Source organism: Uranotaenia lowii, chromosome 2, assembly GCF_029784155.1.
Source record: "Uranotaenia lowii strain MFRU-FL chromosome 2, ASM2978415v1, whole genome shotgun sequence".
Taxonomy (NCBI): Eukaryota; Metazoa; Arthropoda; class Insecta; order Diptera; family Culicidae; genus Uranotaenia; species Uranotaenia lowii.
Genome location: NC_073692.1, coordinates 249097679 through 249113170, shown reverse-complemented (window position 1 = coordinate 249113170; position 15492 = coordinate 249097679). Strand labels below are relative to the sequence as shown.

The 15492-nt window shown below is 35.5% G+C and overlaps 1 protein-coding gene across 2 annotated transcripts; it reads left to right on the top strand.

Annotated features, from left to right (window-relative positions):
- The first annotated feature begins 2133 nt into the window (after nt 1-2133).
- Nucleotides 2134-13731, top strand: LOC129744453 (heterogeneous nuclear ribonucleoprotein U-like protein 2). Of its 2 annotated transcripts, none has more exons than XM_055736976.1 (12): nt 2134-2496; nt 8434-9125; nt 9186-9378; nt 10409-11058; nt 11122-11337; nt 11463-11585; nt 11646-11774; nt 11837-12008; nt 12071-12458; nt 12543-12610; nt 12699-12790; nt 12879-13731. In XM_055736976.1, exons 1-12 carry the CDS (start codon nt 2328-2330, stop codon nt 13017-13019), a joined length of 3033 nt encoding a protein of 1010 aa, XP_055592951.1. In that variant the 5' UTR covers nt 2134-2327; the 3' UTR covers nt 13020-13731. The 2 variants fall into 2 exon arrangements, with proteins under 2 accessions (XP_055592951.1, XP_055592949.1); XM_055736974.1 differs by having other exon boundaries at nt 12855-13731.
- The last annotated feature ends 1761 nt before the right edge of the window (nt 13732-15492 follow it).

The following is a 15492-nucleotide window of genomic DNA, read 5'->3' as shown; positions in this document are numbered from 1 at the left end:
TTTTAAATTTGGTCATGGCTTTGCCATTTCAATGTCAAATTTATCATAGAATTGGTATATTTTTCTAATATTTTTGTAATATTTTTATCACCATTGCATATTTTTATTAAAGTTTTGTCAGCGTTTCGTAATATTTGTTATTATTATATTGTATTTTTTTTTCAAAATTTTGTTATATTTATGTCATAGTTTTAGAAGATTTTTTTGCGATTTTCAGTCATTAAAATTATTTAAAGTTGAACGGAAGCCGCCGTATTGGATTTTAAGATGGCGTTTCATAGCGTCAGAAAAATTCGACTGTTACTAATTGATTGAGTTTTTCGGAATTAACGCGGATTGGTTTTTTTTTGCGCGGTGCGTATCCCTCGCTCACAGTTTTGTTAATTTGCAAAGATTTTTTCACATGTGATTAATTTTTGCAACACCGAAGGTTTTTTTCAGTGTTGAACCGCTTCGCAATTCGCGTGCACTGTGGCCGGCCTTCAAAAGCGAACTTGCGAAATTCATCCGGTGAATGAATATTTCGCTTCGCAGTTCGCTTCGCGCTCACTGTGTTCGTACCCTAAGGGCACCTGCAACGGTTCAGGCGTAAATATTGGTTTTAAGTATACCAGTTTTAGCAAAATTTGAAATTTTAGAATCGACTAAAACACCCACTCCCCACCGGTGTAAGAGAAAATTTAAAACGGAATCACTTTCATTGCAGACACTCATTAACTGAGAAGAAAAAACCCATTTTATAATAAAAAATGCATAAGTTTTGAGTTTCACGGTTAATTGTCTTAAAATTAATTCTACGAATATTCTTTTTGACAGAACAATGATTTCAACTATTCTACCAGGATTTCATTAATTTAAAAGCAAAAATAACTACACAACGAGGAAAAAAGGTCAATTGAAATAATACTTCAATTAATTCAGTCAAATTGCTTTGAATCTATGGAATGAGGTTTTGTTAAAATGAAATGAAAAAGCAATATTTTTTTCAAGTTATTGCTGACATTGATAAAGGAAATGAGAAATATTTATCCCAAAGTCAAAGGAAATTTTCCTTTGATTTGACGACATATTTGTTTGACAAAAACTTGTTTCACTTTGTAAATTTATGTATGGATACAGAAGAATATGCTGATATTGACGAAAACTCCGAGCAATCTATACGAAACTAAAAATCTCTCAATATGTCAAATAAAACAAAAATTATAGAACAAACAATAAACATTTATTTTACCTCATCGAAAAAGTACTAAAATTTTCTTTTCGTTTATTTTTTTTCAAATTTTAGAACGCTGACTAAATTCACAAATTCGTCGAGCCCAAATGAAAAGCTTTTTATTTAATTATATTAAATCGAGAATAATGTGACATCTATACATTTATGACATTTACAATACTTGATATGGTATTTATTAACATCTATTCTCGATTTATGTTACGTATAGGCTGGTTGAAGCGAAAAAAAACATTCAAATAATATCTCAAAAACAAACTATTATCACACCCAATGTTACCCAAACATGTGTGAAAGAAATCATTGTTGGCTAAAATTTTCTCACCGTGAACTAAATCGGTCTGTCGTATATTTTGAAATCCTGTTCCAAATTTGCATGAATTTGGAACAAAGGCGTATAACTGTTGGGAATCTCGAAATCGATAACTGTGCTAAAACAGCAATATACGACACCGGTGCCAGCCGAAATGTTTTAGCGTGGTCGAAAACCGTGTTTTGCATCTACCGTTGGGACAGCCCTAAAGGTATGAGCCGTTTCAAATAAAGAATTAACAAACAATAATTTCTAAATACATTTGCGTGTAAAAAAAATCAGTTTTTGACGTTTTTGACGAGATTAAAGAAAAAAATTGAGATGCACGTATTATCGAGTCCGACCATGACTTGTTGTTGAGTTGTTATAATGAGTACTAAGCGGTTTTTGTCAAAATGGGTAAATTTCACTCTAAACTGAGTATTTGATGTTTGAGTAATACTTTTTCTCGCGTAATTTTATTAACTTGAACGCAGCCTGGTTCAAGTTTGATTGAATTTGCGAGAGAGTGAGTTGAAGCTTTTTATGGCAACTTTTGACGTTTACTCCAAAGTTTTATAGTACCGTCCTTCATTGCTTTCAAATTGTGGCACAGTTCGGTGCGGCTTCTTGTTAAATCCACGCATACTCGATATTATTTGATTTCGATGCTTCATTTCTGTCGTGAATAGCCGAAAGTGGTTCGTAGACGCGTTCTGTTGTTTTGTTATTTGATAATTAATTCGTTTGAATTTTGCGGACTTAACTAAACCACTCGCAACTGAGAGAACCGGCTTATTGAAAATGGATTTCAATAAAATGAAGGTGAACGATCTCAAGGCGGAATTGGCCTCCCGGAATTTAGATACCAAGGGTGTAAAAGCAGTTTTAGTGGAGCGTCTGAAAGAAGCCTTGGAAAAAGAAGGGGTTACAACGTTGAATACCATAGAATCTACACCAACTGCGGCTACGGGTATGTAGAATGGAATTAAAAGCAAAGTTTTTCCTTATAATACCTCAAAATCTACCCGAAATAGATGTACAAATTCGTAGTCGGGAGAAAATGGCGCGCCATTTTGAGCTTTTTTTTCATTCGGTGTTTGCAGCAGCCCCTTATAGCATTTTTAACGAAATGCTTTCGGAATTGAATTGTGGTGTTATAAAAGCTGTCAAACTTGACGAATCCACCTAACAGACTAATATTATTAAGCGCAGCCAAAAGAAACTGAAATATGAATGAATCAATATGAAAACCTAAATGTCATTTATTAGCAATAATACAGCAAGTATAAAATAGTTCAAATTATATAGGTTCTTCTTTTCATAAAGGAACAACGATAAATGTACATATGAAAAAAAAATTTGAATATTTTTCTTGTTTCAATTTTAGTCGTTTTACCATTTTTATGGCATTCGCGACTTTCTATCAATGTTGCAGTTGGCAAACAGTTATTTAAAAAATAAACTATCCGGTACCACTATGTTCGATGTACTCTTGAGCTCGAACTAGCGAACATCAGCTCAGGAGGCAACTGACTTGCCAACTAAGCTATATCACAAGCCCTTTTTTTGAAAATATATTTAAAATTTATGTTATGTTTAAAACATATGTTTGTTTATATATATATATATATATATATATATATATATATATATATATATATATATATATATATATATATATATATATATATATATATATATATATGGGTCATTCCATGTCAAGTGTGCACATCGAAAACAAAAATCTTATCGAAAATTCGCCAAACTTGGCCGAAAGACTTTCTGAGGCCTACAAAATATATCCTAAAATTTTGAGAATGATCCGCCCACCCCTCGTTCCAGGACCCTCCCTTCTTTTTTCACGATTTTGAAAAATTCATCATTTTTAAAATACTATATCTCCGGACTGAAAAATCATACCAAAATGACAAAATATGCGTTGTGTAGATTTTATTAAAATTTATCAATTGATGTTGTTCATTTTTTATAATAGTGACGTTTTAAACGTCATAACATAGCTCTAAAAATAAAATGTTATTTTTCGCAAGGGAAGTATATTTTTTCCTTGAATTTTATGATTTCATTGTTTTTTTGAGGCAATTTTACGTAAGTACCAACCAAAATCCCAATATAATATTTCTTGTTTTCGAGATATGAAAGATTTAAGTTGAATTGTTTAACAATTATTTACTCGCAGCACTCAGTGGTTTCACTAGAGTGCAACAATCGTCGAAATTTCTAGTCACATCTTCCATGCTTGAATCGGTTTTATGTTTTCATGATTTTTTTATAACTAAAGAAAGATTAATAACATTTTGACAACACATTTTAACAATTTTGACAATATTTTCTTGTCGGTTCATGAAATGTTTTTATTCGAAATATAACTATTTGTTTTCTATTTTTTTTTCATTCCAACACTGCAATAAGTTAAATCATCTTTAGATTGTCTTTTCTTTTTGCATACATTGAATATTTTAAATTCCGTGGAGCTTGAAAAAGTTTTCATTTCAATTTTTCCAGCATCTAAAGGGATTGTGGCGTGAAACGAACAAATTCCTTTGATTGCCACAGATGCTTCAAACCTGCCAGTCAATGTTATTCTGATTTGAAAGCACACAGACTTTAGCAGACAGACTTTAGATTATGCACTTCTGATCGCAATTTGAACAAATTCCACTCCCTTGACTTAAAAAATCGTGTGTTCATGAAAAATGTTTCCACTGAGCATCGCTTATGAAGTTCTTTTCCAATTGAACACGTTGCTTTTGCCAAACTTTTGCCAAACTTTTGCCAACGTTGCTTTTGGAAAACTGTTCCCGACTATTTAGAGGCTTAACAAAAAAATCACTAAGACAACTCCGTTCTAATGCAGTAACAGAACTGGATATTTCAACCACAATTATCTTCGATTTAAGAAGTTGTATTCATTACTACTAGCAAGTAGCAGCATCGTGAATGGAATTACCAAAAGTTTAAGGGGATACTGTAAGAAAATATTTGATGGACAGTAAAACTTAAATCTTTCATATCTCGAAAACAAGAAATATTATATTGAGATTTTGGTTGGTTCTTACGTAAAATTTTCTCAAAAACACAATGAAATCATAAAATTCAAGAAAAAAATATACTTTCCTTGCGAAAAATAACGTTTTATTTTTAGAGCTATGTTTTGACGTTTAAAACGTCACTATTTTAAAAAATGAATGACATCAATTGATAAATTTTAATAAAATCTACACAACGCATATTTTGTCATTTTGGTGTGATTTTTCAGTCCGGAGATATAGTATTTTAAAAATGATGAATTTTTCAAAATCGTGAAAAAAGAAGGGAGGGTCCTGGAACGAGGGGTGAGCGGATCATTCTCAAAATTTGAGGATTTATTTTGTAGGCCTCAGAAAGTCTTTCGGCCAAGTTTGGCGAATTTTCGATAAGATTTTTTTTTTCGTTGTGCACACTTGACATGGAATGACCCATATATATATATATATATATATATATATATATATATATATATATATATATATATATATATATATATATATATATATATATATATATATATATATATATATATATATATATATATATATATATATATATATTCTTAAAATTGACAAGAAATATTTGGTTGAAACGTCATTTTGCTGGTTGATAAAATTTCTCTCAAAACCTAATTTCATTTATCTGAAACTTCCCTCATTCCTGCTCAAGTGCTTAAGTACCATGATTAATATTCTTATGGAGATCTGCACAATTACTGGCATGTGATTTGAAGAAATGTTTACATGACAATTTTGGGGCCGTCCATAAATGATGTCACGCGTTAGGGGGGGGGGGGGGGAGGATTTCAATTTTTGTGACATGGGGGGAGGGGGGATCAGCTTGAACGTGACATCACATATTTTTAACAAAAAAGGCAAAACAATAGCAAATAATTTTATCCTAAATTAAATAAAATTATACTACTTTTTTTTTCCTGGGATTTTCATCCTGTAGGATGATTCATCCCTACAAAAATTATACTACGTACACTTTATGAGCATAAGAAAGTTTACAAGAACACTTGCACTGCAACACTCCCAAAAGTGTGGGAAAATCCGCCCCACTTAAAACGTAAAGAGGAATGCTTGGCTATTCTAACCTGTGGAGAAGATTTGGATTACGAATTGATTGAGAAGAGAGATTTGAATGCTTTCTCAGACATCGTCGCTGATGCTGCAGCTACTGCCTCGACTTTTCCGGTCATTGATATGGGAAATCATCAACATTATATTTGGACTAATGATTGAAATGTGTTTTAAGCAATGATTGAAGGCTTGTTGAAAGTTGGTAACCTTTTTTTCAATTCTTTGAATTAAACTGATGAATTTAAAATAAAGATACATTTTTAATCAAATTTCTAAAGAGTTTAAAATTTTATCCCGAGGGGAGTGGGGGTTTATGAAAATGTGACGTAATACAAAAAGAGGGGTGACGGAAGTTGTGACAAAGGGGGGAGAGGGGGTCTATTTTTTTTCCAAAAATTGCGTGACATCATTTATGGACGGCCCCTTTTAATGCACCTCAAAATTACAGTATATAAGAAAGAGGAATTGTTTTTGAACAACTGGAGTGTTATCTGGATCCCCGCGGATGATATGCGCTCTACAGAATATCCGAATTGTGAAGCGGGTAACTTATCCACTGCTAATGTAATGAAAAAAATACGAAGTCGATGATTGTCCAGCCATTAAAGAAACGTTTGTTGAACTTACCTAGCAACAGCAACGAAGAACTTTATCTTAAAACAATAAGAAAGTCATCTATACGTCTTGAAACAAAATTTTCACCCAACACACCCAACAGGTTCGATAACAACAAACAACAACATTGTTTTCTGCGGAGAAATAATTCCAACCCAAAGGCACATAAAAAATCTTGGGTTGACCATGGACGAACAACTGAACTGGAATAAACAAGTGAACGAGGTAGTTTCCAAAGTTTATTTTACTCTCCGAACGTTTACTGGCTTTAAAGCAGTTCTTCCCACTGCCACTAGAATAAAGCTGGTACAAGCTGTCATCATCCCGATTCTAACCTATTGCGACGTAGTGTACTACCCTGGTTTGTCTGCTGCACAGAAAAACCAACTTCTTCGAAGTTTCAAATCAGCGGTGCGATTTGTATACAGTCTACGACGCAGAGACAGTACTACAACTCTGAGAAGCAGCATTCTAGGTCATGACCTCCCGGATAACTACCTTCAGCGTATAAGTTGCTTCATGCGCAACTTGTACCACAGCAACTGTCCAGAATACCTAGCAGAAACAGTACAACGCACGCAGAGTGAAAGATCCAGATCGTTTATTGTGCCCCGGCATACCACCACTTCAAGGAAAAGTATCCTGGTCTACGGCACTTCACATTGGAACAGTCTTCCACTTCAATCCAGATCGGCGGAATCTATGGCCGCTTTCAAGAAGATCCTTCGTCAGTGATTCGACTTCAAGAATGAAATTTCAAGAAATCGAATGCTATTTTGTAATCTCACTTAACGTTTATTATCCTAGACCTTGTACAACAGTTACATGTAACTTTGAGGCTACCGTAATTTCGAATAATAAACTTAAACTTAAACACAGAACACATATTCATCAATCGTTTGCAACCAACAACTTAATTTTGTTTACATAGGTTTATACGACAAACTTTAGAAACTATATGTAATTGTTAAAGTCTTCCAAAATTCCCAATCACGAGACCATACATTTCTATTTTCACGGTATTAGCAAATATAGTAAAACAAATATACCTCACTGTCAGCAAATATAGTTATTATTATTATTATTAATTTAGGACATTTTGCCAACTTTTGGCATTGTAAAAAGTAAATTGTAGCGCTGATGTGGTCTAGTGGATAGACTGGCGCGAGTCTGGTAACCCAGGCGTACTGGGTTCGATTCCCGGTATCGGCAAGAAAAACTTTTGAGTTCGAATCCCATAAGTTGCCGACAGGTAAGATGCTTGGGGAGTAAGTAGAGGCCAGTCTCGAACTCACCCTTGTCCTTCCTCCAACTGGTATCAGGAGAGGTTGGTTTATCATCTTGAACTGCATTCTGTCCATATCCAGCCGGAATGGATACAATGAAGTGCATGATGGTCTAACCAACGTCTCATGATCGCTTACTATTCTACGCTGCCTACTCTAAACTTTAAAATTTCCTTCTCCTAACTATCTCTAATTTTCATTTCCAGCGTCAGCTCCACGAGCTATTTAAACGCCACAAAAAAAAATCCCTGACAAGTTGACAAGCTGCTTCTTTTTGTGTTTTGATGTATTTTATATAAGCCTACATATTTCTGTACAAACTATAGATTTTTTTTCTATAATTCTACACAAATTCTATAAAATTGATTTTTTACAGAGGCTCAAATAATTCCATTATAATTTCAAGATCAAGTTAGCCGGATTTGTCTTGGTTAAGTTGTTGAAATTTTAGAGCAAAGCAATGATTAGGTGTATTCGTTCAAAATATTTATGATAACCTGTCAACTGATACATTAGAACTTAAGAATTAGAAGATTACATTAGAATTCTAGTATAATAAATACCGGGCAAATCATCATTGTAAATCGGGAAAACTTTGGAAAAATCACTAGCAACCCTCAACATGCTAACACGAAAACAACGAAACAAAAAACTTCAACCTTTTATAAAATAAGGATTTTTAAAAGCTTATCTGTACTTTTGAACACTACAATTAAAGATGCATAGGTACCTTCATTCCAGTTAAGGACAATCTATAATTGTCAAGATTATGGGACACATATTGACATCCATGTATCAACTTTTCAATGAAAAAAGATTTTTAACTTATGTATCGAGTATCGCTTTCTATAATTGGTCTATTCCATTTTCCAGCTGTGAAGAAACTCGATATCGTTGGAACGCCTAATCAATCGACACCGGTACGCAGAAGTCGACGCCGTTCTATGACTAGATCTCCGTCACCCGCCAAGCCTGAGGAGGTACATCCTTTAGAAAGTCTCGATGAAGAACCCGAGCAGGATTCTGAAGACCCATCTAGCGCAAGTAAGAAACGTCGTACGAGTTCAACTACACAATCACCGGCCAAGACAGCCGAAGCAGTGGATAAACCAACCGATGTTGTGACGCCGAAAAAGGATAACGTACCGGAGGATGCACCAGCGGCACTTGTAACTAGCCCGTCCAAACAGCAGACTACACCCTTAAAACAGCAAACTACACCTGTCAAACAAGCTGCTTCTAGTCCTGCTGTTACTTCTCCAGCCAAATCGGTTTCTGCTAGTCCGATAAAACCAGCAGTTTCAACTCCGAATAAACCAGTAGGTCAGGCGATTACTACTCCGACTAAACCCGCTTCTACACCGGTAAAATCAACAGAAGTTAGTTCACCGACCAAAACTGTAACGACTCCGGTGAAAACAGCTCAGACTACCACTCCGACAAACCAGGCAACTACTGTCAAAGAATCACCCAAGAAGGAAGTTTCAACTGAGGACAAAACAAACAATTCTGAAGATTTATCGCAGAAAACGGAACCAGCATCCAGTGAAAATAATAACGACAATGTAATGATTGAGTTTTCATTGTTTATTGCCACTACAATTTTCTTTCACTTTTTTGTTCAGGAAACTTCAACTTCAGACAACAAGGAAACAGTAGAGGAAAGCGAAGGCAAAGCGGTTAAACGTAAATCGTCTTCACCTGCGAAAGAGTCACCAAATAAGGCTCCTCGCCCCAATATTGCTGATAAACCCATAGACTTTATTTCTGAAGAGGTAGAACCGGAGCTGGACAACAACAAGTTCTCACTTAGTTGGTGTAAGTAATCGAGTGGAGGGGATTGTCTTTTTTAAATATGCATTAGAGTGCCCCAAATGACTCGACATTTGAAAAAGTTATGCGCCGGAGGCTTAAATTGATCCTAGGCCTAGTACAAAGTCTCATGCCAAATTTGGGCCTGATCGGATCATGGGAAGGGGTCGCTCAATGAACTTAAAGTTTTTATGGGATTATGAGACATTTTGTTCGGGAGTTAGGCCGATGACATAGTAAGAGCGATACGATGCGAATTGGCGAACGCGGCCAATGCGAACTCAAGCGGCGGAACAAAATCGCAGCGTTGAGTATCAGGTTTAAGCGATTCACATACATTTCCATCAAAAGTGGTTCGCCGCATTGAATCGCATTCGCCGGTTCGCATCGCATCGCACTCACTATGTCAACGGCCTTACTGTTACTTTGGTTCCCTTCGGCCGATTTCTTTTGAAAACGGGTTTTCTTAAAGTCTAAACTATGGCAAATATTTCATGCTTAGACTTTTCGATTCCAGTTAAGACACAAAAGTTCTTAAGCTTCAAAAAATATATATCTTTTTTAAGGGTGACGTTCATCACGATTAATGAGAGACATTGCTTCGAACATTTTGACGCAGCATTAACAGTGATGAATATCACCCTGAAAAAAGTTACCCCATTTTTGAAGTTTAATAACTTTTTTATCGTAAGTCAAATTGAAATGCAGTCTTCGGATAAAATATTTGTCATAGTAAAATGCTTTAAGCAAACCCGTTTTCAAAATAAATCAACCGAAGATGGCCAAAGTTATTCATGAAAAATTGGATTTACATGTTCCTCCCGAACAAAATGTCTCATTATCCCATAAAAACTTTAAGTTCGTTGAGCGACCCCTTCCCGTGATCCGATCTGGCCCAAATTTGGCATGAGACCTTGTACTAGGCCTAAAATCAATCTAAGCCTGCAGCGCGTAACATTTCACAAGCTTGAAATTTCTCATACAAATTTGGAGGTCCAATATGCATGCTACATATATTTTTCTGGCCTTTTTACAGTTGATTCGGATTTAAATCTCGAAATCGATCCAAAGTCATTGGATACGGCTAAACCTATCTCCGAGGGACCGTTGTCATTAGTACTAGCATGTGCTAGGGCAAACTTAGGCGTAACTGGTGGTAAAGTAGCGTACGAGGTTCTTCTCACGGCATATAACGAAACACGCAAAGTGACAGATGAACCGATCACCTCAGATTTCCGTGTCGGTTGGTCTATTGGCGATGCAAATCTGCAGCTGGGCGAAGATAAGCATTCTTTCGCATATATCAGTACAGGATTCAAAGCTGCTGATAGCAAATTTTCGGAATACGGTTCGGCATATAAATTAAACGATGTCGTTGGTGTATATCTGGATTTGGAATCCAATCCATGCAAGATAGAATTCACTCTAAACAGTACTAACCAGGGTACTGCCTTTGAGTTCGATCGTTCAGAACTGGAAGGTAAAGCGTTATTCCCGCATATATGCAGCCGCAACATTGCTTACAAGGTGAACTTTGGTCAGTTAGAACGAAGTTTACTGAATGATAGAGCTAAACCGAAAAAAACGCAAGGAAACGAGAAAAAAACAGATGAAGTGAAGAAAGAAGAAAAGTCTGAAACTGCCGATGCAAAAGATGAAACATGTGAACAAACAAACGATGCAACAGTAAATAGATTGTAACACAAGAAATTATATACAGATTGAACTTTAATTTTCGTCTATTTTCAGAAACCTCAGGAGGAACAAGAAAGCAAAATAGATGATTTAAATTCGAAGGAACCTAAGCCGGAAGAGCCAGAAAAAGAACAATCAGAGGCAAAAGAAGATGAACCCGAAGCGCAAGAACCAATGTTCATTAATGCCGAATACAGTTATATCGGAGAATCTCCTAAATCGAATATAGTATCGGGTGTTAGTCGTCCAGAAAATCGCAGCGATTGTGAGGTACCTACTTTTTTTGTGTTTATGGAATCGATTTTATCATTAAATCACACTTGAAAAAAAAAACACCAACAAAGTTTTGTCATAAATGTTGTACCATAAAACTTACTCCATGTTTCATTTTCTAGGTCATTTTCATGATCGGTCTGCCAGCAAGCGGCAAAACCACTTGGGTGGAAAACTATCTCAAACAAAATTCTGACCGTCGATATACCGTTTTGAGCGTAGATACACTATTGGACCGCATGAAAGTAAGATATTGGATTTTCGGTTATGATTTGTATTTTGATTGAGTTTTTTTAATACAATAGGTGCTTGGTGAACCGCGATTGCCCTCAAATTCCAGCAAGTGGTCACGATTGGTAAACCAGTTGGGAAAAATTTTAGATAAACTGGACGAAATTGCCACCAAAAGACGACGGAATTTCATACTCGATCAAGTAAGCTTTCTAAGCGATAGGATTTTTCCCGGTTTTTGAATTTTTATATTTTCATTATTCAGACGAACGTATTCTTGGCTGAACAACGTCGCAAACTAAGAGGATTCGGCGGATTTTCGGCACGTAAAGCTGTTGTTGTTGTTCCTGAAGAGGAAGAATATAAAAGGCGTTTGAAACTTAAGAAAGACAAATTTGGTGACGAGGTACAAGAGAGCCATTTCAACACCATGAAAGGTTTGTTATTATTTTGACGATTGTGAAGAAAATCAAAAATGAAATAATTTTGTGTCTTGTAGCATTTTTCCACATTCCTACTTCCGAAGCTGGTTGGTTTACCGAAATACAATACGCTGCCCAAAATGAAACTCAAACGCAGGAAACTCTGAAAAAACTAAAAGAAATCGGTCGCAAAATGCATCAGAATCAACAACAACAACGCATGGGTGGAGGATACAATCAGCGATGGAACCAAAATCAGGGAGGTTATCGAAATAACCGTTACGGCGGCAACAACTACCATCAACAACAGCAGGGAGGATTCAACCAGCAGCAGCGCTACAATTCGCAGCAGTATTCTCAAAACAGAAATTTCCGACCGGGTAACGGTTACGGGAGACGCGATGCGCAGGGTGGTTTTGGCGGAAATTCTCGCTACGGCAACAATAACAACGATTGGACTCGAGGGTATGTACCTAACGTGTTTTTTTAGTAATTTTTCAAATCAGCAATTGAATATTTGGATACAAATATCTGATTTTTTTAACCCAGATACAACAATCGTTTCAACAATCGAGGTTATCAAGGAAATCAGAATCGGCGGTTCGATGGAAACCGAGGTAAGTGTGTCTATATTAAAGTTTCCGTTAAGTGTTAATGGCAACTGAAATCTAATACTGAATATTTGCAACTTTATACACATTTTAGGATATAACAGTGGATGGAATCAACAGAATTCAAACAACTGGAGCTACGATACCCAAATTGATGATACTCAGCAATGGTACTCTTGGTGGCAGGTAAATATACATATATTAAGTTAATTTAGTATCTCATTATTTCGCCCTATTTTTATGTTTGTAGTCAAACCTAAAAAATTTATTGCAGCAGGGAAACGGTGGAAATGACCACAGCGCGCAGCAAGCTAATATGGAACAGTATTGGTCTCAATACGCACAGCAGCATAATTACGGAAACTATCAGCAATCGAAGTCGCATGGATCTCATGGTGCTTCAGCCAAAAAATAAGTATCCAATGACTACGAACATCTATAGCAATAAGTTACGTTAAAAGCACCAACCCTTTTCCACTCATAATCAACACAGTTTGCAAACAAAAAGTCACACAATGCTCTAGGATTTTTTTGTTACGTTCAGTTTTCTTTTTATTCATTCTATTTTTCTTTTTTTTTTATTCATTGACCACCAGAACTAGAATACGAATTCTTGTGTAGATCTATGCAGCGAAAGTTTACTAAATGTGAGAAGTACAACTGTTTCCGGTTAGGAAAAATTCTAACATATAACACATAATTATATATCTAGATTTTAGCATCGAGGAACGAGTGCTACCTGCAGTGTTAGGTAATTGTCACTTCTAAAAGAATTTGTGCTCCCATTTGTCTGTGCTGGTGAAGTATTTTTAGTAGCTGTTAACTTAAATTATCGATTGACTTCTTTAGTTACTGTACTGAGCTAGACGTAGATAAACCCCAAAAAAAGGTCTTTTTACAACACAGCTATGTACTGAGAGATGATGTTAGCTTCTGTTTTATGATTTTTCTCTACCATTGAAAAATTTCAATACGAAACTGCTTGTAAATTTGCGTTTTATTTTTCTAATGATATGCCCCAGCATACAAATTGTAGAATTTAAGCAGCTATAAAAAAACACATCTTGAACGCGTTAATTTTCTACTTAATAAAGCATAACGGTTAAGTAATTGAATGTCAAATCAAACTTTCAGGTTTTGTTTTTTGCTAATTTGTAATTCTAAAAAGATTATGTTCCCATTGTGAATCCCTGCAGTCACGCTCCTGATGAAAGTGTAATGAACAGTAGGGTTAGTCAAATTGAAAATTTTCTCGAATATCTAAACGCCATAAGACTTCAAAACTCCTTGATCAAAATGATCGATGGATTTTTTTTTCGAAAAAAGCAGCAACTTAACACACCCTAATGAAGTTTTATTTTTCACCAATAATTCATTTACAAATTAGCAAAAACAAAATTCGACTTATTATTTTTAATCCGAAATTTCATTTTGAAATCTTTTCACTGAAAGTTTTAAAAAAAATCAATAGATGTGGTACCATCAAGATCAAGCAGCCATTCATCGCCGAGACATCAAAAACTTCCATGAGTATAAAACAAGCTCATTTTAGTTTAAAAAAATATTCTGAGATTTTGAAACGCTAAATTATTTTTACAAGAGTGTATATTGAGTGTTAGGGCGTGAAACACCCTACACCGAAAAAACTCTTCACATGAACGCTACGTGAAAATGTACATGGATTTTTGCCACCATGAAAATCACGTGATACCTACGTGAATTTCAGGTAGCAAACAGAGCTCGCGCAGCAAGCAGAATTCACGTAATTTTCATATGAGTTGTATGTGGGATCAACATAGATCGAATGTGGGTAGGGATTCGTTCTGCTACGTGCAATTCACGTAGATTTTATTGTCATATTAACGTGGGGAGGTTTTTCGGATGTTTTAAATGAAAATGTTTGAATTTCAAAAGTAACTTTTTATTCGACAAAATAATGTAACACTTGCACTTGCATAACATATGCAATTCTAATTTTCACTTTTAAATTGACACTTTTAACAATACACTTTATTCGTTGATCACTAATTCGGAGATATTTTTTTCTTTAGCGATAATTGCTTGACCGTCTCAGCTGCCTCAAATTCGAATCTTGTTGAAAAAAAAGAAAGATGTTAATAGCAACCAAACAACAAAATTCTATTTATTACTTACGAAGTGAATATCAGCTTCTCCAACACTCAAGTTTTTTTCGTCTTTATGCACAAACTGTCGGATCCGCGCCATATTGAGAACTGGTATTCCTTCACACAGATTTTACGTGAATGAGCCGTTCAGGTTTACGTGATCATCACATAAAATGCACCAAATCCCTCTGTACTTGGCTGATCACTGAATTCTCACGTACATCGAATGTGTATTTGTTTTGACAGCACTCAACTATGTGAATTTCACGTAAAGATCAAGTGATTTTTTATTAACTGCTAAGTGCTTCACGTAAACCAGGCAAAAATTCACGTGAAAATCCAGGTAAATTTAACGTTCCTTTTTCGGATGAGTGTATGAAGAAACCCGCTGGGCTCACTGCTGGCAGCTTGTCTGTCAGCCGATCGACGCGAAGCACACGCTCTTTTTTTTAAACTCAAAATTAAGTAGTTTTGGTTCAAAACAGCACTTCAGTGGCATCCCTCAACTTTAAGTTTGTCTGGGCAACAGCAAAACTAAGTTCTGATAGGCATACTCAATACTAAGTTCGGAAGCCGAACTCGAATTTATCCTTTTTTTTCGAGGGTAGCTTATTTTCAGAGAATTAAAGGATGATTGAAATTGGTTGTACCCGGATGTTGCTGTTTCGGTACATTGCATTGCAATTACAGAGCGGTGGAAAGTTTTGACACGCCCGGTCAAAGAAAACTTCCGGATATTACTTCCTACGGGAAGTAAACAAC

What these genes read in the sequence shown, in the direction of transcription:
- LOC129744453 (XM_055736974.1), top strand. Translation starts at nt 2,328, where the DNA reads ATGGATTTCAATAAAATGAAGGTGAACGATCTCAAGGCGGAATTGGCC. An exon ending in GTGAAAATAATAACGACAAT is followed by an intron (nt 9,126 to 9,185) that starts GTAATGATTGAG and finishes TTTTTTGTTCAG; the next exon opens with GAAACTTCAACTTCAGACAA. An exon ending in AACAAACAAACGATGCAACA is followed by an intron (nt 11,059 to 11,121) that starts GTAAATAGATTG and finishes GTCTATTTTCAG; the next exon opens with AAACCTCAGGAGGAACAAGA.